The sequence below is a fragment of the Cyphellophora europaea genome, assembly GCF_000365145.1.
Source record: "Cyphellophora europaea CBS 101466 unplaced genomic scaffold supercont1.2, whole genome shotgun sequence".
In the NCBI taxonomy this organism is placed as follows: Eukaryota; Fungi; Ascomycota; class Eurotiomycetes; order Chaetothyriales; family Cyphellophoraceae; genus Cyphellophora; species Cyphellophora europaea.
In genome coordinates this window covers 171,666-191,558 of record NW_008481808.1, presented here as the reverse complement: position 1 = coordinate 191,558, position 19,893 = coordinate 171,666, and the positions used below count along the sequence as shown (strand labels likewise).

General features: G+C 55.0%; 10 protein-coding genes across 10 annotated transcripts; 6 read left to right on the top strand and 4 right to left on the bottom strand.

The window, feature by feature from the left end:
* Positions 1-95: 95 nt before the first annotated feature.
* Positions 96-1,861, top strand: HMPREF1541_01544 (uncharacterized protein; the record flags this gene model as incomplete). Its single annotated transcript, XM_008715904.1, has 3 exons — positions 96-890; positions 943-1,092; positions 1,148-1,861. 3 exons carry the CDS (start codon positions 96-98, stop codon positions 1,859-1,861), a joined length of 1,659 nt encoding a protein of 552 aa, XP_008714126.1.
* Positions 1,862-1,958: 97 nt separating this feature from the next.
* HMPREF1541_01543 (uncharacterized protein) lies at positions 1,959-3,737 on the bottom strand (the record flags this gene model as incomplete). Its single annotated transcript, XM_008715903.1, has 4 exons — positions 1,959-2,297; positions 2,358-3,149; positions 3,200-3,491; positions 3,541-3,737. The coding sequence occupies 4 exons, from the start codon at positions 3,735-3,737 to the stop codon at positions 1,959-1,961; spliced, it is 1,620 nt and encodes a 539-aa protein (XP_008714125.1).
* Positions 3,738-4,170: 433 nt separating this feature from the next.
* HMPREF1541_01542 (uncharacterized protein) lies at positions 4,171-5,589 on the top strand (the record flags this gene model as incomplete). Its single annotated transcript, XM_008715902.1, has 1 exon — positions 4,171-5,589. One exon carries the CDS (start codon positions 4,171-4,173, stop codon positions 5,587-5,589), a length of 1,419 nt encoding a protein of 472 aa, XP_008714124.1.
* Positions 5,590-5,620: 31 nt separating this feature from the next.
* On the bottom strand, positions 5,621-7,750 carry HMPREF1541_01541 (uncharacterized protein; the record flags this gene model as incomplete). Its single annotated transcript, XM_008715901.1, has 1 exon — positions 5,621-7,750. One exon carries the CDS (start codon positions 7,748-7,750, stop codon positions 5,621-5,623), a length of 2,130 nt encoding a protein of 709 aa, XP_008714123.1.
* Positions 7,751-8,362: 612 nt separating this feature from the next.
* On the top strand, positions 8,363-9,451 carry HMPREF1541_01540 (uncharacterized protein; the record flags this gene model as incomplete). The annotated part of the gene is made up of 1 exon (XM_008715900.1): positions 8,363-9,451. One exon carries the CDS (start codon positions 8,363-8,365, stop codon positions 9,449-9,451), a length of 1,089 nt encoding a protein of 362 aa, XP_008714122.1.
* Positions 9,452-12,810: 3,359 nt separating this feature from the next.
* HMPREF1541_01539 (uncharacterized protein) lies at positions 12,811-14,343 on the top strand (the record flags this gene model as incomplete). Its single annotated transcript, XM_008715899.1, has 1 exon — positions 12,811-14,343. One exon carries the CDS (start codon positions 12,811-12,813, stop codon positions 14,341-14,343), a length of 1,533 nt encoding a protein of 510 aa, XP_008714121.1.
* A 595-nt stretch (positions 14,344-14,938) lies between these two features.
* Positions 14,939-15,268, top strand: HMPREF1541_01538 (uncharacterized protein; the record flags this gene model as incomplete). The annotated part of the gene is made up of 1 exon (XM_008715898.1): positions 14,939-15,268. The coding sequence occupies one exon, from the start codon at positions 14,939-14,941 to the stop codon at positions 15,266-15,268; it is 330 nt and encodes a 109-aa protein (XP_008714120.1).
* A 468-nt stretch (positions 15,269-15,736) lies between these two features.
* HMPREF1541_01537 (uncharacterized protein) lies at positions 15,737-16,626 on the bottom strand (the record flags this gene model as incomplete). Its single annotated transcript, XM_008715897.1, has 2 exons — positions 15,737-16,539; positions 16,587-16,626. 2 exons carry the CDS (start codon positions 16,624-16,626, stop codon positions 15,737-15,739), a joined length of 843 nt encoding a protein of 280 aa, XP_008714119.1.
* Positions 16,627-17,222: 596 nt separating this feature from the next.
* HMPREF1541_01536 (uncharacterized protein) lies at positions 17,223-17,830 on the top strand (the record flags this gene model as incomplete). Its single annotated transcript, XM_008715896.1, has 2 exons — positions 17,223-17,463; positions 17,589-17,830. The coding sequence occupies 2 exons, from the start codon at positions 17,223-17,225 to the stop codon at positions 17,828-17,830; spliced, it is 483 nt and encodes a 160-aa protein (XP_008714118.1).
* Positions 17,831-18,473: 643 nt separating this feature from the next.
* HMPREF1541_01535 (adenylosuccinate synthase) lies at positions 18,474-19,874 on the bottom strand (the record flags this gene model as incomplete). Its single annotated transcript, XM_008715895.1, has 1 exon — positions 18,474-19,874. The coding sequence occupies one exon, from the start codon at positions 19,872-19,874 to the stop codon at positions 18,474-18,476; it is 1,401 nt and encodes a 466-aa protein (XP_008714117.1).
* Positions 19,875-19,893: the final 19 nt, after the last annotated feature.

Sequence of the window (19,893 nt, the reverse complement as noted above, 5' to 3'; positions counted from 1 at the left end):
GGCCATGGTGCAACGTGGTTTATATGCACCAGGCCTCGCCCTTGGCTATGCGGCTTCTCTCCGTCCTGCAACTTCGACGGCGTTGTCTACCAGCCATGTTGAACCTCGAGCAAGTCAAATCGGGGGCTCGCGCTCGCACAAAGGCCTCGGGATGGGTGCTACCCAAGCAGACCAGCTCGGTGGCACCGCCCCATGTCTGGTCCAACGCCGACATGGACCCTGTGCCACCCGAGAGGCGGACATGGACCGGATGGGTCTTCGTCATCTACTGGTTCAGCGACCTGGTCACGGTCTCGACCTGGTCTGGTGCTAGTTCCGTCGTTGCGGCAGGGCTGTCGGCGAAGGATGCCATTGTCATTGTCCTGCTCGCAACCCTCTGGAACGCGATACCGACCGTCTTCAACGGCGCCATTGGAGCTACACTGCACATCCCGTTTCCGATCGCAGCACGAGCCGTGTTCGGATTGTGGCTCTCATACTTCGCCATCCTCTCGCGCTCAGTGCTGGCCATGTTCTGGTTCGGCGTCAACACGGCAGCTGGCGCCCTTGCAGTCACCCAGATGATCAAAGCCATCTGGCCCTCCTACGGCACTCTGGCGAATAGCCTCCCCGAATCTGCGGGCATTACGACGCAAGGCATGATCTCGTACTTTATTTTCTTCGTGGTCCAAACGCCATTCATCTTCATTCCGATGCACAAGCTACGACCCATGTTTCTGGCGAAGGCGATCGTTATGCCACCCATGGCGATCGCAATGGTTGCCTGGATCTGCGTCAAGGCTGGCTCCAGCGACTTCTTCGACGCCCCGTCCCAGGTTAGCGGCAGTACCAAAGCATGGCTCTGGCTGAGCAGTCTAACCTCGGTCACTGGCTCTTTCTCGACAATCACGGTGGGTTCAAACGCTCTGCCGATAGACGGACGGATGGCTAATGGAATTCTAGGTCAATATCTCAGACTTCTCTCGTTTCAGTGCAAAGCCTGGCAGCCAGTTATGGCAGCTGCCTGTCATCCCGCTATTCAAGGTGTGGATTGGTGCCTTTGGCATCATCAGCGCGTCTGCCTCCGCCAAAATCTGGGGCGAAGCACTTTGGGTGAGACTGATCCCTCATCTTTGTCTGAACACACGAATTCTAATGCTTTTGTTAGAATCCATTGCTCATCATCGACAACTGGCACGGCTCATCCGGAGGCCGAGCCGCAGCGTTCTTCGCCTCGGCCTGCTGGTGCCTCGCCCAGATCTGCCTCAACATCTCCGCCAACTCTCTCAGCTTCGCAAACGACATCACCTCGGTGTGGCCCAAGTACATCAACATCTTCCGCGGCCAAGTCATCTGTTTCCTCCTGGGCGGCTGGGCTCTGTGCCCATGGCTCGTCATGGCCTCCGCGCAGACGTTCCTCAGCTTCATGTCCGCCTACGCGATCTTCATGGCGCCCCTGGCCTCCCTCCTGCTCGCGGACTACTGGATCGTCAAGAAGCGGAAATACGACGTCCCGGCCCTGTACGATCCCGACGGCATCTATGGAAAGTGTAACTGGCGGTCCCTTTTTATTCTCACCGTCGTGATCCTGCCGCTGTTGCCCGGGTTGGCGCAGCGTGTCACGCCGGACAGCGTCAGCATCCCCGCCGGCATGCGCAATCTTTTCGCCATCAACTACATGTACGGCTTCGTGTCGGCATTGGTGATCTATCTGGTGCTGAATTGGATTTGGCCGCAGAAGCGCACGCTCATTCCGCACGTCGTCTACGGTACGCCTATCAATGGCGTTGATGTAGATCGAGAGAGACACTCGGAGAGTGACAGCCCTCATCCCGAGGCGGAGAAGAGTAAAGAAGCAGAGATTCGAGCCACGGCTATATAGATCTATGATTAATTCCGCTGTCAGGTGTTCATCTCGAGTGCTACTGGGGAGCTTATTCACAAGGCTAGCAATGTATTGTGGACATACAAAATACACTCTAGAAGCAGTCGTTGGCCAATGCAGCATACCGATCTCCCAATTTCATCCGCCAGCGTCGTCCCCAGATCATGAGGGGAACGCACGTGAGCATGACCAGCGCCGCAAGCACGCCAAGCAACACGAACATGTTGTACACACCCATGCCGGCCTGCCAGGCGGGGATCACAAAGGTCATGATGGTAGCCATGCCGTTTCTGACAAAGACAATCCCAATCAACGCCGGTCCGATGATACCATCGTACGAGTCTTGCACGTAGGTGAGTGCAATGTCGCCGCAGCCGCCGAGAGCAAAGCCAACTAGGCCTGCGCCAACGGCATTGATAATCCATGGCATTCCCTGGAAAGTCGACGTTAATTTGGATCCTTTTACCGGGGTATGATGAAGGTGCTTGCTTACCTCGGCAATGGTCAATCCATAGAGCAAAACACCCGCCACCATGGACGCACCCGGGACTAGAAAAGTCCACAGGCGGTATTCTGGCTCGTAGATTCCCTGTCTCCTCCTTGCAATGACCATGATCAAGTAGTCAGAGAAAGGACCACCAAACACCGAGCCAAGTATCGCTCCAATGGCGGGTGGGATGTTCATGTTACCGACACCAATCGCGGAGAAATTATAAGGTGGGAGAGGATACAAACTCGCCTGTGTCACAGCCAGGAAAGAGAGCATAGACTCCGACCAAGCGTATTGCAGGGCCGAGAACATGATGGCGGGGAAGATACCAAGGATCATGAATGGCTGGTAGAGCTGCCGCAGGAGCCGTTGGCTGTAAGATGTGGAGACGTTCTGGGACACAGTGTACCAAGGGTGGCGTTGACGGTAGGACTTCATAGGGATGGTGTCATCGACGGTCTGTTGGGCACAGGCAGAGGTTGCGGAAATTGCCGATTGTGAATCAATCTTCTCGATTGAGCCCTTACCCTTCTGAATTGTGCCTGATGGCTCACTTTGGGGAAGGGGAGTGGAGTTGAGTAGTGGTGCCTCCCACTTTGTTTCTTCAAGGAAGAATAGCATGACAATGACCGTCACACTCACGTAGATGGCGCAGTGCCAGAAGACCCAGCGCCAGTCCTGAGAGACAGCGATATATCCAGATGCGATAGGGGCAAGGTATGTTCCAAGAATGACCACCAGGAGATAAATACCGGTCATGGTGCCCCTTTGATGGATGAAAAACAGATCACAGATCTGGACATCTCGTTAGCTCTCAGTAGTCTTGTAGTCGGGTTTTGGCATACCGTCACGTTAAACAAAGCCTCATTGACAGAACCAGCGATTCCAGAAAGAAGATTAGAACCAATAACGTCAAATGTAGTTCTGATGTTGGCCATCCATATCGCACTAGCGAGCATAATCAAGCTGGTGATGAGATAGATAGGACGTCTTCCGAAGTTTATGGACAACGGGATAAACACCAAAGCCGCAACAGTAAGAGAGCAATAGGCTGTTGCATATCCATAGTTCAAGTCATCTATTGAGATGCCCAGCTCGTCCGAGATATTCTGCCAAAGAGGTGGAGTTACGGTAAGACTTGAAAGTGTTAATTTGCTGGCTGCAACCTTTTCATGTGTATACTGACATTGCAAAGATCAGGGTGGTGTAAACGCAGAGAATGGTCATCTGCAGCACTTTTCGCTTCGTACTCCAGTTTAGAGGCTGATTCGGATCTGTGGTCGGTCGAGGAACGAGGATAGTCCTGGAATGCGCAACATCTAAAATACGCACTGTTCCTGGTGGTAGCTCGCTATCGAAGGGCTTTTCGCTTGACGGATCCATTGTGAATGAAGTGTGACAGCCTGGCATTCATGATGCCTGGCGGGTGGCAACGCGTGTATATATATACCGTCGAGAGAACGTAATCATGTTCTGTTATCATGGTTGAATTGATCACTATCTGCCCAGGGGCAGCTTGAGTGGTGGCAGTAGTGGCAGTAGTAGGCTGCGAGGCGGCAGCGCCCGCCGGGAGTGAACTACCATGCCTGAAAACCTTCCGTCGCACATGCCCGGCGTTCAAATGATGCCCATCTAGGAAAGATCTCTGGGGTACATTTTGCCTTAAGATGCCAGGGATGCACGTGCCTAATCAGGGGGCGGACTAATCTATGCTTCCCCTCCTTTCCGACAGCCGACGGAGGATTTTACAAGGCCAGCTTGATGTCCCCACCTCATCTCGGCCACCTCCACTGACCACATTGCTTTGGCAAAACTCATGCCGCCTTCAAGAGCTTGCGACCGCTGCTACGGAATCAAAGCCCGCTGTACTTTCAGTGATGACCAGGATGCCTGCGATCGCTGTTTTCGCCTACGCCACAGATGTGTGACCAATCGACGAACAGGCAAGGCGGGGCGACCGCGGACGCGCACGTTATCGTCTGGGTCGTCGGTACAGCAAACCTCGCTGAAATCACAGACTCCGCCGAGCAGAGATGTCGAAACGGCTCTCGAGCCTCCAGCTGAGGTGCTGGAGGCACTCAAAGACTTGGAGCCAGCCGAAGTGAAGCTCGCGCAGTACCTGGTACAGGATCATCGACTGGACCGTCGATTCGTCAACAGCTTCGCCATCGAGTCCTTCTTTTCGAATACTATGGAGTCTTCTCTCATTCGACAGCTTCTTGATGGGCCAGCTCAGGTCAAGGACGCTTTGCTAGCCTTGGCAGGAGCGCTCAAAGCAGAAGAGGAGACGGACTCTGAACTGGGCACTGCAGCAACTGTGAAGAACATGGAGTGGTGCTGCAATGCCCTTCAGAAGCTGCGACTGAGTGACTCTGCGACCGAAGATGACGCCAAGGTGATATTGTTCGTGGCCGATTGCCTGGTCTCGGTCAATGATCTGACATTCGGGTACGGCTTCCTGCCTATCGCTCAAGCAGCCTTGCTAGCAATAAAACCTTGGTATCCTCAACTGATCAATGCCGGCTCGGCTCAAGTCGACCCACACCTTGTTCCACTGATATTTGCTGAGGTGATGGAATGTGGGAAATGTGGCGAGATTCCATCGTTCAGATGGTCTCAGCCTACTACACAGCTCATCGAGCGATCGTATGGCATCGCTCAAGAAGCCCTGCCGCACCTATACGATATATCTGTGCTGATACATGATATCAAAATCTCATTGCTGGATCCAGTCACAGTGCAACACCGGATAGCCGAAATTAGTAGGGAGGTCGACAATTGGGTTCCGCAAATTCAGCCCCATGCGGCCGAGCATCAAGGACTCTATCTTAGCCAAGACCAGAGGTGCCAAATGGTCCGTCATGCAAATTGTTACAAGCTGCTTGCACAACTCCTGCTTGCACAGCTCCAGGCTCAGTCACAGAATCAGCATCTGATTCGCACGCAGATCGCCCAGAAGATTCGGGATGAGGTGGCCAAATTCTTTACCACAGACACTCACCAGGTACTGTACTTGCTCTGGCCCTACTTTGTTGCATGTACCGAGCTAGAAGACACGAACGAGCAGGCATTGGTGCTGAGTCAGATGAAATATCTCAGCGGTGGCATCGCTACGCAGTCATGCAACTGCATGTATAAATTCCTACAATTTGTGTGGGCAACAGCAGCGATTGACCCAACGGTGACCTGGCTTGAGCTCGTGGAAGCAGGCTCGGAGTTTTCAATCGGGCCTTGACATTGAAAGAAACGATTGACATTCATATCCTTCAGCTACCAGTATCTCTAGAATCCAGCAAGCGCAGCACGCCAGCTGGACGACCACCAGAACCGTTCCTTGCTCGGACGATGATCATGGTTCCGTCCCTTGCGATTCGTCCCACGACTTTGTTCCGTTCATCCTGCTCAGGCGGTGCTGGGACTGCCCATTCGCCGCGAAAGTTGAACATGTTGCTGCCATTAATGGGACTCAACTTCAGACCGCTCTCAGGATTTTTGATACCATCGATGTACACCTCCACTGCGGGTCGGACACCCGTTCTAGATATCTGTTCTGGAATTCCCACTCTACCTTCAATTGCAATGACGAGCTCGAGCTTTGAGACCGCCGTGGCATGGCAGTCTGTCATCTCGAGCATTGGTGGGGGAGCTGCGAGATCCAGTCTCTCGCCACACAGGACGTCCGTTGGAAGGGTTGGCGTGCGAGGCGGCGCCACTCTCCCTTGCCGCCTTTGCTCAAAAGCGTAACCGGCTTTCAAGATATCGACATCGTCGTAGGCCTTGCCCAGAATTGTCAACCCCATCGGCATACCTTTGTCCCGGAGCATCCCCATCGGCACCGTGATGCTCGGAATACCTAGATGGCGCAAACATCTGTTCCCGTTGCTGTATTTGACGCCATCCCTCCACGTGTGCCTGGCTAGATCAACATCGATGTCTGCTTCCGCATAACCGACATCGCCTGCAGCTGGAAAAACAACGAAATCGAACTTCTCTATCGACATCCAGTCCTCGAACAGCCTCTTGCGCATGTTTTCCAAAGCTGTGACAGCTCGAGAAAGGTGTGGGACGTCGTAAATTTTGCTGCTTCCAGAGGCCACGCACTTGACGTTGTTTTCGACGTACGAAGCCAACTTCGACCAATGCACTGCATTAGCCACTTCAGAGAACCGCAGTTGAGGGTCGTCGGGTGACATCTGGGGAAAGAATTTCGTCCAGTCTGCTGCGGCCAGTTTGGATAGGCTTGGATCGCCGTTGATCTGCAGAAAGTCATCCCATGCGTGAGCGATCAAAGTACCCCTTTCAGACGAATTCCAGTCCTCCGGCAGTCTCAGATACTCTGGAAGCTCCTCCGCATTCGACGATGACGGGTCTTGGTACAGTCTCATGACCGGAAGGTCTTGCACAACCTCAACTGTTGCACCGCATGCCTCGAAATCGGCTTTTGCCTGGGACCAGAGATCAATGACCGCATCCGATGTGTAGACGCCTGTTTCATGTGAAGATTGCCCAATATACATCGCTGGTACCGCAATCTTCTTGCCGCTCAAGAAGTGGGCGTCCTTGATGTCAGCGAAAGAGCTCGGCCTCCGTAGCCATTTATTCCTCGTCTCCACAAACGGCTGGTCCCTCCAGAAGTCGCCAATCGTATTTTCATCTTCCATCGTCAGGATGTCCAGTATGGTCAACATATCATCCATACACCTCGTATGCGGGACCACAACATCACACGTCGGATACAGTGGCCAATTGCCCCGAATGCTGATCAAGCCTCGACTCGGTGTATAAGCCACTAAGGCGTTGTTGCTGGCGGGACTCCTGCCCGAACTCACTGTCTCCTCGCCCATACCGAAGGCGGCAAAAGAAGCCCCGGTCGAGACACCGCTGCCATTCGATGACCCCGATGCAAACGCCGCCGCAAGGTACTGCGCATTATACGGCGACTCGGCCCGTCCGTAGACACCGCGGAGCATCCCGCCAAAGGCCATGGGACACATGTTTGTCTTGCCGATCAGGATGGCACCCGCATCTCGCAGGGTCTTGACCGTGAATGCATCTTCGCTTGCGATGAGGTGCTGGAAGGCTTCACTGCCGCTAGCGACAGTCATGCCGCGGACCTTGTAGCTGTCTTTGACCGTGAAGGGAATGCCCTCCAGAGGCGCGAGTGGCTGGCCAGCTGCCCGACGTGCGTCCGAGGCGGCGGCTTCAGTGAAGACATTAGGATTGAGGAGCGGAATCGAGTTCAAGGCTGTGTTGCGGGTGTCGTATGTTGCGATGCGGAGCAGGTAGGATGTTACGAGGTCGACTGCTGTCGTGCGTTGGGACGTGAGTGCTGCTGTTAGGTCGGCGATGGTGGCTTCAACTATGCTGCCGTCTGAGGTGGGGAGTTGAGAGTCCATCGTTATGTTAGGGTAGACGTGAAATGCGGGATATTGGGCGAGTTCAGGCTCATATCAAAACCTGACAACGCAATGCACTGGGGTGAATTTCCACCGGCCCGGCTGCTGATTTGGTGCTTTATGGGAGACTTGATCACACATTGTGTAAGCACTGAATTACGTTCTCTGAAGTCTTAGAGAGTTACAGCCCGGAGGAAAAGCGAAATCAATACTCCTGGCAAGGTCTCATCGGAGCCGATCCAGGACCAAAGCCATCCCCGATTGCCGCCGGAGGGTTTATTGTACAGTAAACTTCCTGCGGAGCTGAGCGCCGGCGGCTTGACTTTCGTCGAGTGGGCTGGACACCAATCCCTGCTTGCGCTGAAGCTGAACAGGGGCCATTGTATCCACTCATATCCCCAGCACATCACATAATCCTCCGCTTCATGATCAAGAAGGACTATAAAGTGTCACAAGCCTATGATGACAACAATACATCTCCTATATAATTCGCAGCATCCAAGTTGTCCCCAAGGTAGAAAACTATAACCCTACCAAACGACAAGCACATCACCTTCCCGTCCAATCTTCGACACAGTCCCCCAAGACCCACCAATAGGACCGCCGCCTACCATGGGCGACGCCGGCGAATCGCCCTCCTCCCACAACCCTCCCCCATCCCCCCAATACTTCCAACCAGCCGAACACCTCCCGCACTCACACACGCTAACCGCCTTCCCCAACCTCCCCGGCTGCTACCAGGACGCCGCCTCCACGTCCGCCGCCCGCCGCGAAGTCGCCGCCATCGCCACCGCCATCTCCCACTTCGAGCCCGTCTGGCTGTACGCGCACCCTGCGCACGCCCGTATCGCGCGCGCGCTCGTCAACGACAACGACAACCAGGACGTGGACGTCGTCGTCAAGGAGGCCGAGGTCGACAACCTCTGGATCCGCGATCTGGGGCCCGTCTTCCTGCATAGCCCCCGCACGGGCAAGACGGCGGCGGTGGATTTCAATTTCAACTACTGGGGCCACAAGGCCGAGGAGACGGTGGACGGGGCGTTTGCGCGCCGGGTCCTGGCCTCGAGGGAGTTTGGGCATGTGGAGACGGTACAAGCCGGTATCGTGTCGGAGGGGGGAGCCCTGGAGGTGGATGGCGAGGGCACGCTGATGGTGACGGACACGTCGATCGTGAATGAGAACCGCAACCCGGGGATGGGTAAGCGGGAGATTGAGGCGGAGTTGAAGCGCGTGTTGGGCGTGCGGAAGGTTATCTGGCTCAAGGGGGTGGAGGGGCTGGAGAGCACGGACTGGCATGTTGATGCGTGGTGTCGCTTTGTGAGGCCGGGAAAGGTGCTGCTGTCGAAGCCGCCGTTGAATGCGCACAAGGAGATCCGGGCGATCTTTGAGGATGCGTTGCGGGTTTTGGCGCAGGAGACGGATGCGAAGGGTCGGCGGTTGGAGGTCGTTGTGGTGGATGAGCCGGATCAGGAGAAGTTGGCGGGTGGGACGGTGGAGGGGATGGTGACGAGCTATGTGAATTACTTGCTGGTCAATGGCGGTGTGGTCATGGCGAAGTTTGGGGACGAGGAGCCGGACGAGAAGGCGTTGGCGTTGATCAAGGAGTTGTTTCCGGAGAGGAAGGTCGTGCAAGTGTACATCAATGAGTTGCCTAGGCTGGGCGGTGGGATTCACTGTGCGACGCAACATGTTCCTGTCTAGAAGTATTGTGAAGTCTTATTTGGCAGCAAGCACATGATCCCATGAAGCCTCACTCGCTACGCAATCTAAATGTTGGATCGTTTCCCCTGAGTCTGTGACAAGCCTCGTCCAACTTCGATTCCTTACTTGTCTAATCATCCAGATACCAGTTCCTTGCAGCACACCCTCTGTAGGCCTGGATACCTCAACGACCATAACTGCAAGCTCAGCCAGGTGCTTGCGGTCTCGCTCGCTATCTGTGCCTCCACGCCTTCTAGCAGCCAGTATTCTTAAGACCGTGTTGGCCTGGGATTATTCAAGAACATATTTTGAATCTGATCAATATCAATGGCGTCAGAGATGGGAGCAATGATTTCGAGCTGGGATGGCGCGAGTCCTTGTTGTAAACGTGGCAGCATTGAAGACTCCTGGCCGATGTGGACCCTCGTCGATGGAGGCAAGTCCACGGATGAAGATCGAGCTCTGCGAATGGCCCTCGCAGCTCTCTGCATTGAAGCTAAGGCAAGTTCCATCGCCACCCTTACAGCTCTCAAAGATTGCTCATCGGCTTGCAGCTGTTGTTCTCTGGCTTGTAGAGATCTCCTTAGAGCGTCAAGAGTTCGCTCTCGACGAGCAAGCGCCTGATCTCTGACGTTCAGCTCGGATTCTCCGGTGACCAGCTGCCGTTCTCGCCTGGAGTAGTGGAACGAGGACCAGGTTCCCGGATCACTCTCGCTCCAGCTAAGAGATTCGAGGGTGGTGGGAAGGCGAGTTCGTGCGGAGCTGGCGAGGTAGAGAATAGGTTGGTGATGACTCGGCTCTGGCGGTAAGCTTCTTGGCGTCGGACCCCTGCATACTCCTCGGAAGCGAGGTCAATGGCATCGGTATTGCAAGACTGGTCAGCGCGGTCTGAGCTGGAGTGTTGGCTTTCACTCATGGTTATGTTCTCGAGATCAAAGGTTGATAGGTAGAACTGATAGAACTGATGGTTGTTAGTAGTAAAGATGACTATCTTCTGTTTCAGAAGGAGAAAAAGAGAACGAAGGATCTAACACCCCACAGCAAGCATGTCTCTTATAGTAGTCATGAGTGACACACACGAGACAATCAGGCAGGAGACTTGCTTCACAATCATGTTTCATGTGCCTTGTTCGTGTCAGCCCATGGCCTGCTTTATCATCTGTTCGCCTTCACTAAGAAGGCCCAGTATGTTTAGTAACGTCGGGCAGTAAAGGCAGCTTATACCAGGCAGATGAGACCCCAAGTTAGATGCAAGCTGAATTTCACCGCTTAGCATGAAAGACATTATGCACTACCCTTTGAGACGATCGTAACATCACGACAGCCTCGTAGATGTCTTTGAGATAATTCCGAATACTAGACGTGATATCACAGGCAGTAAATGCTTGGCAACCGAAAAGCAGGCAGTGAAAGCTTGGCATATTGAATTGCATTGCCCTCTGTGCTGAGACCAGCCCATACCAGTAACGACCACGATATGGATTCATGCCGTGCCCAACCAGAAACTCGCTGTATTCGCGTATTGTTAACTCTCGCATGCCGGTGTTCGCAGGCAGGGTTGGCAGAATGTGCGTATCAAGATAGTGGTCAGGGTCCCTCCAGAAGTCGTCTGAGTGGATGCCCGGCAGGTTGCTTCTGGGAATGCCTGAAGCGTAGTCAGTGGTAGCTGGTGGACGACTACTGTTGGCTGGCGTGGTAGCTTGATGATGTACAGGAGTCGTTGACTGGGCAGCCGGGACATATGGTGGTGTTTGTGTTGAGTGGTTGATGTTGCTTGCAACGATCGGCCCTCGAGGAATTGGAAATGTTGGCTGACTAAGTGTGGTTTGTTGCTGATATCGTGGCTGGTATCCAGATGGCACCGCCGTAGGAACTTAAGCTGTATCAGGAGCCACATGCTCTTGATGAGCTGCTGTACGTTGCGCGTGTGGTGTGCTTCAGCGGCACGTATAGCGTCTTCATCGGCTTTGAGCTTTTGTTCTCTGTCTTCGAGTTCCTCCCGCTTGCGTTCGATATCGGCCTCTTTCTGGTCGAGAGCTTCCTCTCTGCTCTGTACCATCGCTTGATCTCCCCAAGGCGTGCCTCGGCAAGGTAAGCCGCATCTTCTCTTTCTGACACTTGCCTCTCGCTGGTTAAAAGTTTCCTTTTTCTCAGCAAGCTGTGCCTCTCGGAAGGTGGCACTTTCATCTCTTGCCTGAACATGCGCTTCTGCCTGGTATGGTTGGGCGAGTAGGTGCTCTAGTCGGTCTCGGGAATCACGAGCTCGTTGAAGCTGACGTAGCACTTCAGAGTATCGAGCTAGGCTCTGGAAAGACACTGGAGTTTTTGAGAGCGATATTAAAACCAAGCGGCACTGTGTTTGTATATCAGATATAAAATATAGCCTGTGGCCACAGGAAGGCATGCAAGCGACAATGCTTGGCGCCAAGATATTGCATCTGAAATGCCGCAGCATTCATGCTGAATAGCATCATTCACTGAAAGGCACCTGCGGCCATGACACAGGAAGTAGAAGAGCTCCCATAAGTTTTTCATAATGTTCCAAGCTGTATGTCCACCACGCTAGGCAGGAAAGGCGCCGGATTTGGCAACAGGGTTTGAGATGAGGCAAATTGGACGCCTTGCGCCTGGCTAAGGGCCGAATTCGGAGGCATGGACCTCTATTCGCTTCCCCGAAGTTTAGGGCTCAGTGCTGGAAGAAGAGATCTGTACTGACGCATGAGCTGCAGGTATTTTGTGTTCATGCCCAACAATGGGCAGCAAACAACATCTGAACGGCATTTGTTGTGATTGATGCGATCAGTTAGCAAGCGGTGCTTGTTTGCTCACACTCCTTGAGCACTAGTGTTTCATGGGAGACTCGAGCGTGCGATTGCTTTACTTGGGCTCATGGAGGCGCAGCGACCCTGTACCTCTGAGGTGTCACCGTGTCCGACGTAGTGACGCTGGGGTTTGATTCGGATGTCCTCACAAGGGGGCATAGCGACCAGCATCTTACTCCAACATTACACGTGGCGTTCGGGTCGCGCCTCGGATGGAGTCGTGTACAATGAAGTCTCCGGAGAAGCAGCAAGATTAGTTTGCGACCGTCGAAGCCATTGGTCGGAGTTGAGCGGTTGGCTGATAGGACCCCTGTTTATCTTGAAGCAGATCTTGCTCGATTTAGAAGGCGGTCTGCTGAATAGAGTCATGAAGTTAAGCAGCAAGCCAATGGCATTGGACGAGCAGATCACAATCGCAAGTACCGAGTGCGGAGGATTGCCAGCTAGGAGAATCGCCGGCGGGCATCGAGGATAAATCATGACCATTTTGCACCCAGGTTCGGAATTGTAATCTGCATTCTTCACATCTCTGAGAAGATGGGCAAAGGCACCGGTAAAGACATTGAAGCTGCCGCCGAGCGCACGGTCTCCATCAGCGCCGGCAGTGAAAAGAAGATCGTTGCGTCCCGAGATATCGATGAAGCGTTGAAATTTCTTGAAGCCAATGCCGGCACGATCAATCTCGAGGATGTAGACGAGAAGAAGTTGATGCGGAAAGTCGACTGGATGTTGATGCCGCTGATGTTTCTCTGCTACTACTTGCAGTATTCGGACAAGACACTGATCAACTATGCCGCTGTCATGGGCATCATCGAAGACACCAATCTGCCACCAAATGGATTTTCCAACCTGGCCATGGCGTTCTATGTCTCCTTTTTGGTGTGCGAGCCTCTGCAGACATACTTTATCCAGCGGTTGCCGGTTGGAAAATGGCTCGGAGCCAATGTGGTACTCTGGGGCATCACCGTTGCATGCAACTGTGCTGTGTCGAACTATGCATCGGTCATTGCGCTGAGAGTCTTGCTCGGGGCGATGGAGGCCTGTGTTGCGCCGGCTTTGGTAGTGGTCACTGGGATGTGGTATCGTAGGAGCGAGCAAGTCTCACGAATGGGGATCTGGTACCAGGGAACGTCGCTCGGACCGGCCATCTCGTCTCTCATCAGTTACGGCTTTCTTCATTACGCCAACTCGAACCCAAATGCCAACTTCAAAAGCTGGCAGATCCTCTTTTTGCTGTATGGTCTCATCACGATCGTCGTCGGCATTTGCGTTCTCTGCTTCCTGCCGGACAATCCGATGAAATCTCGGCTTTCAGATGCGGAGAAGATCTTCATCATCAATCGCGTTCGCGGGAACGAGACCGGTATCGAGAACAAGCACCTGAAGTGGGCGCAGGTGAAGGAGGTTTTTGTCGACATCAGAACTTGGCTGATCGCATTGATTGTCATCGCGACAAATGTGCCCAACGGAGCGGTTTCGTCCTTTCAGTCTATCATCATCTCGAGTTTTGGCTTCGACGAGTATGAGACGCTGTTGCTGAATTTGCCCAGCGCAGCAGTGTCATTCATCGCCGTTGCGGCTGGGTCGTTCCTGGCTGGCAAGTATAATGCACGCTGTATCGTCATCATCTGTTTGATCATCCCGACCATGATGGGCGGAGCTCTCATGGCTTGGCTTCCTGCAGACAACAACGCCGGCCTACTAGCCGGGAACTACATGACCAGCACTGTTGGTGCCTCGTTGCCACTGCTCTACTCGTGGATCACGGCAAATTACGCCGGACACAGCAAGAAGACAACCATGTCAGCCATCGTGCTCATGAGCTTCTGCATTGGCAACATCATCGGACCCAAGACGTTCCGAGACAGTGACGCTCCGGCCTATATTCCGGCTAAGATCTGCATCGTCGCATTCCTTGCGTGTGCGATTCTACTCGCGCTGACTCTGGATGGGCTGTACTTGTGGGAGAACAAGCGGAGAGACAAGATGGGAGTCGTCGACATGCCAGAGGACTTTGAGTTGCTAGACCTGACTGACAAAGAGAACAAGCGATTCCGGTATCTGTTGTAGGATTGAGGAGAGACGTGGGAAGATGAGCAGCGACAAAGCATGAATGAAGCAGAGGTCGGAGTAGCATATAGCCGATCTACGAGGCTGAACAAGGCTGAACAAGGCTGAACAAGGCTGAACAAGGCTGAACAAGGCTCTATTTCTCCAACTCCTCGAGCTGTTTTGTGCTCGACGCCCTTCCTCCTGGACTCACACGCACAACCCCCACTGTTCCGATTCAGGTGTAAAGCACGCCCTTCAGTCTACGATTTTCTGCATTACACGGGAATCGTAAACCGGTACAAGTTGACCGTTTGTCTCCCGCTGAGGTCCCGCTGGGGTCCCGTCGCTACCGCCCAACCCGACAGAGCTCTGATAACACTCACCCATCAACTTTCCCCACAAACACCACCACCTGAGATAAACGCCCCACCTACGCAACCGGCAACCACACCGACGGATTCCCATGTCCTCGATTGCCACATTGCGCCTGCCCCGCAGACTGCCAACACCATCGAGAATCTCACAATTCAAAGCATTTAAAGCACCCAACACATCAACCTCTATTTCCCCTTTCATCTACCACCGCCCCTTCACCACCACCACCACCCGCACCATGTCCCAATACAAGTACGAATACCTCGTGACCGTGCCCGACGTGCCCAACGCGCCCGAGAAGCGCCTGGCCGCGCGCCCCACGCACCTCGCCAACCTGAAGCCGCGCATCGAGTCCGGCCAAATCGTCTTCGGCGGCGCCACGCTCGCGCAGCAGCCCGCCGACGGAGGCGCCCCGGAGATGACGGGCAGTGTGATGCTCATCAAGGCGAATAGCGAGCAGGAGGTCAGGGAGCTGATTGAGGGGGATGAGTATGCGAAGGCTGGGGCCTGGGATGTGGGGAAGGCGACTATCACGGCGTTTCGGTGTGCGGTGCGGACGGCGATGTGAGGTTGAGGCAGGGAGAGAAGCGGGCAGGTCAGTAGGGGATTGGGGAATGGTAACGTTGGGTGTGCGTGGGGGTGTGCAGGTGGCATGTCCAGATTTAGAGACTACACCCTATCATGTCTCGTGTTGAAGTCAGTTGCCTATATATCAAAATGACTGAAGGGGTAGGGTGTCAATGATGCCGACTCGCTGGAAACCTTTAAAATCAAATCGTTCTTCTGAGAAGGCGCAGCCATATTAGCACTCTTAAGACCGCTACCCGTGCAGGTCGAATGGGTTTCTCGCCCGTGGCATTTTTCACATACAGGCGCGGAGGAAGCTGCCCAACAATCCCTCGGACAGGAACAACGGGTTGTGTGCACACAGCTGCAACAGTCGACTTCTCACCAGCCAGCTCCATCTGCCGCCAACGCCGCGATACTATCCATCCTGCCCCTCTCACCCATCTACAAATCAATCAGTAAAACAAACTTACCCCCAAGGGAACGCACAACTTACCATCTTGACCTTCGCCCGCTCCTCATCCTCCCTCGCCTGCTGCTCCTTCTCCACATTCTCGACCGCCTGGCTCTTCCACGCCTCGTCCTCGACACTTCCCACCAGCTCCGCAATGCCATTGATGCGATTCTCCAGCACGTCTCTGGCATTGCGCATGTCGCTCTGACGCGTGCGCGCCATGGCCTTGTCCAACGAAGGACTCAGGCCGGCGGCGAAGTTGCGCTTGGCGACGCGGGCCTCGGCGACCGGCAACGGCACGTCCATGAACCAGATTTCGTCCATGAGATCCGCGGCCTCGGACCAGGGCGGGCGCGAGAGCGCGAGGTACAAGCCTTCGAAGATGATGATGCGCGCGCTCGGTGGGATGGGGATGTCGTTCTCGACGGGGTCTTTGACTTCGTGGTCGAATGACGGGGCGTGGATCGTCGTGGTGGTGGCCTCGATGGGCTGTCGGAGCCGGCGCACGAGCGATAGGTAGGATTCGCCGTCGAAGGTGAAGGCGGCGCCGCGGCGGAAGATGGCTTCTTCCGAATCGGGCAACGCGGCGAGCTGGGCGCGGGTCAAGTGGTAGCCGTCTAGAGGTACGACGTAGGCGAGGTCGGGTTGGCCATTGGAGCCAGAGGTTGGGGAGTTGGGGTGGTCGGCGTGGAATGAAGTGCGGCGGCGCTTGTTGAGCTCGGCCGCGATGAGGCTGGCGAACGTAGTCTTGCCGCTGCCGGGAATGCCGGCGATGGCGAGCAGAAGCCGTTGCGAGCCGTCGAGGGGTGTGTAGAGGGCTGGGAGTGTTAGGCGGGGTGGAGGGAGGGGCAGGATGGGAAAGTACACCAGGCTTTCTCCGCTAGGCGGACGACCGTCTCGTCCATAACGATAGATTCTGGCGTAAGACGTGTATATTTGCGTTGTTATATATGTGAACTCGCTTACCTGGGACTGCACGGCTGAAGTCTTATAGACGGAGCACGGCAGTCGTCATCGCGCCGAGAAAGGACCCTTGTCAGTGGTATCTTCAGTGCCCTTAGCTAACAAGATGCAAGCAACAGATAAGCTCGCATGTTTTGACTTCTCCACGGCTGACGGTGGCATGCACAGCAGGGAGTTGCTGAAACGTGGGGAAGATAAGTGCTGCAGCCATCGTGTCTCGTCAGGCTGAGAGAGGAGATTCGGAGTCGATCGGTGCCAAGACTCGGTTGGGACCGCGTTTGGCGACTCGCCTGCAAAGGGGGTCAACGACAACTTCATGCTCGTTGTCGCTTAAGCTTGTTCTTGTTCACATTCATTCCGACCGTTCATTCAACGTTGACAGTCATTCCTTTTTCACCCACTTTCTGCAGTCACTCATTAGCTCCCATTACCTTCTTTCAACCGCTCCAATCTACATTGAACGATCGCAATTGATCGCGTCCCCGTCTACCAATTCCACCACCATTCAACACCCATTCAGACCTGCAAATCCGCAGACATGCGCGCCACACTCCTCCTCCCCATCCTTTCCCTCACGCTCGGCGCCCTGGCCAACCCTCCCGCCTGCCTCCTCTCCGCCGTGGGCGCGCAGGACAGTCCCGCCGACCTAGGCGCAGTCTGCGGCGACAACGCCAAGGACGTGCAAGAGACCATCGACGCCGACTGCAAGGACAAGGACAGCAAGAGTCTCGCGCAGGAGGCCTTTATCAGCACCTGCTCGGCTGCTGGTAGCTCTGTTGGTGAGTCTTGAACAAGCATTTTCATACTTGACCTACATACATCGTCCCACCGAACGGCCATTCTCGGTGGGCCTGCGAGGCTACCCTGCTACAGAACCAACAAGCTAATTCACGATCTCTCACAGCGGCGTATACCCCCTCTTCAACCTCCTCCGGCTCCTCCTCGTCCGCGACCGGCACGCGCAGCGGCAGCAGCGACGACCCATCCAACACCGCATCGGCCTTCGAGTCCGGCGCCAGCGCCACAGGCTCCGGCGCGGCGGCCAGCGCGACCGGTGGCTCAGGATCGGGCGCCGCGGACGTGAGGGTCATGGGCGGCTTCGTTGCTGGCGCTGTTGCTGTGGCGGGACTTGCCATTGGCTTGTAAACGAGTTTTTACTTCCCAGATCACTATTGCGTGAGCATGGATGGGGCCGACCGTGTCGATGTTTTGCATTTTCCGTTGGAGAGGTTACATAAAACAAAATGAACGCCCAAAGTGAGGGCAGGACAGGGCCGGGGCAGACATTTCGGGCTGAATTTGGTCAATGTGTCTGTCCTTGTTTTCCCTCAACTTATCGTCAGCGGTAGTTTGGGACCGGGCACATGGGCGACTTTGTATTCCTAGACTTAAAGTTGCGAACACCTGGCGATACCACTCGGAGACAAATTGAATTGAACTGAAAAGCCTCGCTCAAAGTTTTTCCGATGTTTTTTGTTCATTTCCGTATGGTCTTTGCGATGTCGGATGATAGTCTATGTCTCTGCAGACAGGCTGTGCTCTCTATGCTCGATCACACGTCAGAGGATTGAATATTGCCCCCGTCGAGGCACACTTGGAAAAGCTACTGTAGTCGACGAGGAATCTCCTTTCCGCATCCTGTATATTTCCCGCACGCCACAAAATCATGAAGAATCGATATTTTGCATAGGACCCCCCAGCGCGTTTGTACTTCGCGGACGGCGGCTCATGGCCGGCCTCGCATGCAAGCCAGAACCCCTTTTGCACATGCTCTCACCTCCAGTGGCGATCACCGCACGATCATGTCCTCTCTGCGCGGCCCCGTCCCAATCCATTTGACTCTAATGCCTACCTGCTGCTCAATGTACTCGACGTACTCCTGTGCCTTCTTCGGTAGATCCCCCCACTTGCTCACACCCGTCGTCTTCTGTTGCCAGCCCGGGAACGTCTTGTACACCATCTCGGCGCGCTCCAGCTCATCGAGATCAGCCGGGAAATCCTGCACCTCGACACCATCCACCTTGTAGGCCGTGGCGACGCGGATCTCCTCCAGGTCATCGAGCACGTCCAGCTTCGTCAGGTTGATGACCGTGTATGTGTTGATCTGCGCCGAGTACTTGACGAGCACCAGATCGAACCAGCCACAGCGGCGCTTGCGGCCCGTGGTGACACCGAACTCGCGTCCGACGCGCTGCAGGCGCTCGCCATACTCGGCGTCCTTGGGGGAGATGGCGGCATCGAGTTCCGTGGGGAATGGACCAGAGCCGACGCGAGTGGTGTACGCCTTGACCACGCCGACGATGCTGGAGCCTGGAGCGGCAAGGGCTGTCGGAGACAGGCCGGCAAGACCAGTGAAGACGCCGCCGAGGCCGGTGTTGGACGATGTGACGTAGGGATACGTGCCGTGGTCGATGTCGAGAAGCAGGGCGTTCGCACCCTCAATGAGAATGTTCATGCCAGCCGATGCGGAGTCGGTGGGGTTCACGCCGGTACCGTTGGTTGAAGGCAGAGACGCGCCGGCAATACCGACTGCAGAAGCCAACAGGGGAGTCTGCTTGATCACGTATTGCTTTAACTCGTCCCGTACGCTGCGCAGTCTCTCGATTTCGGCGTCAACGCTGTACGACGCAAGAGCCGCCTCGCCGTACGTAGACCGGTAGCCATCGTAGAGCTCGCGTAGCCGCTTTTCCCAGCGAGGAGATTCGGCATCGTTGACCAGCATCCAGAAGGGGACACCTTTCCGGGCAACCTTGTCCGAATAGCAAGGACCGATGCCCTTCCGGGTGGTGCCGATCATGTCTTTTGGGTTGACGCCAGTCTTGTAGCGGTCTTCTGAGATGCCATCGACAACGGTGTGGAGATCGAAGCAGATCTGAGCTCGGTCCGAGATCAAGATGCGCTCGCGCACGCCCTGCAAGCCCTTCTCTTCCAGCGCGCTGAGCTCCTTGAAGAAGGACGGGATATGGACGACGCAGCCGGTGCCGATGAGGTTGACCTTGCAGGAAGGGTTGATTAGGCCAGAGGGTAGGATATGGAAGTCGTAGGTGACGCCATTCACGACGATGGTATGGCCGGCATTGTTACCGCCCGCAGCGCGTGCGACGAGGGACGCAGAGGAGGCCAGGATGTCCACCAGCTTGCCCTTCCCTTCGTCGCCCCATTGGGAGCCCAGAACGAGAGTCACAGGCATAGTGTAGATGCGTAATTGA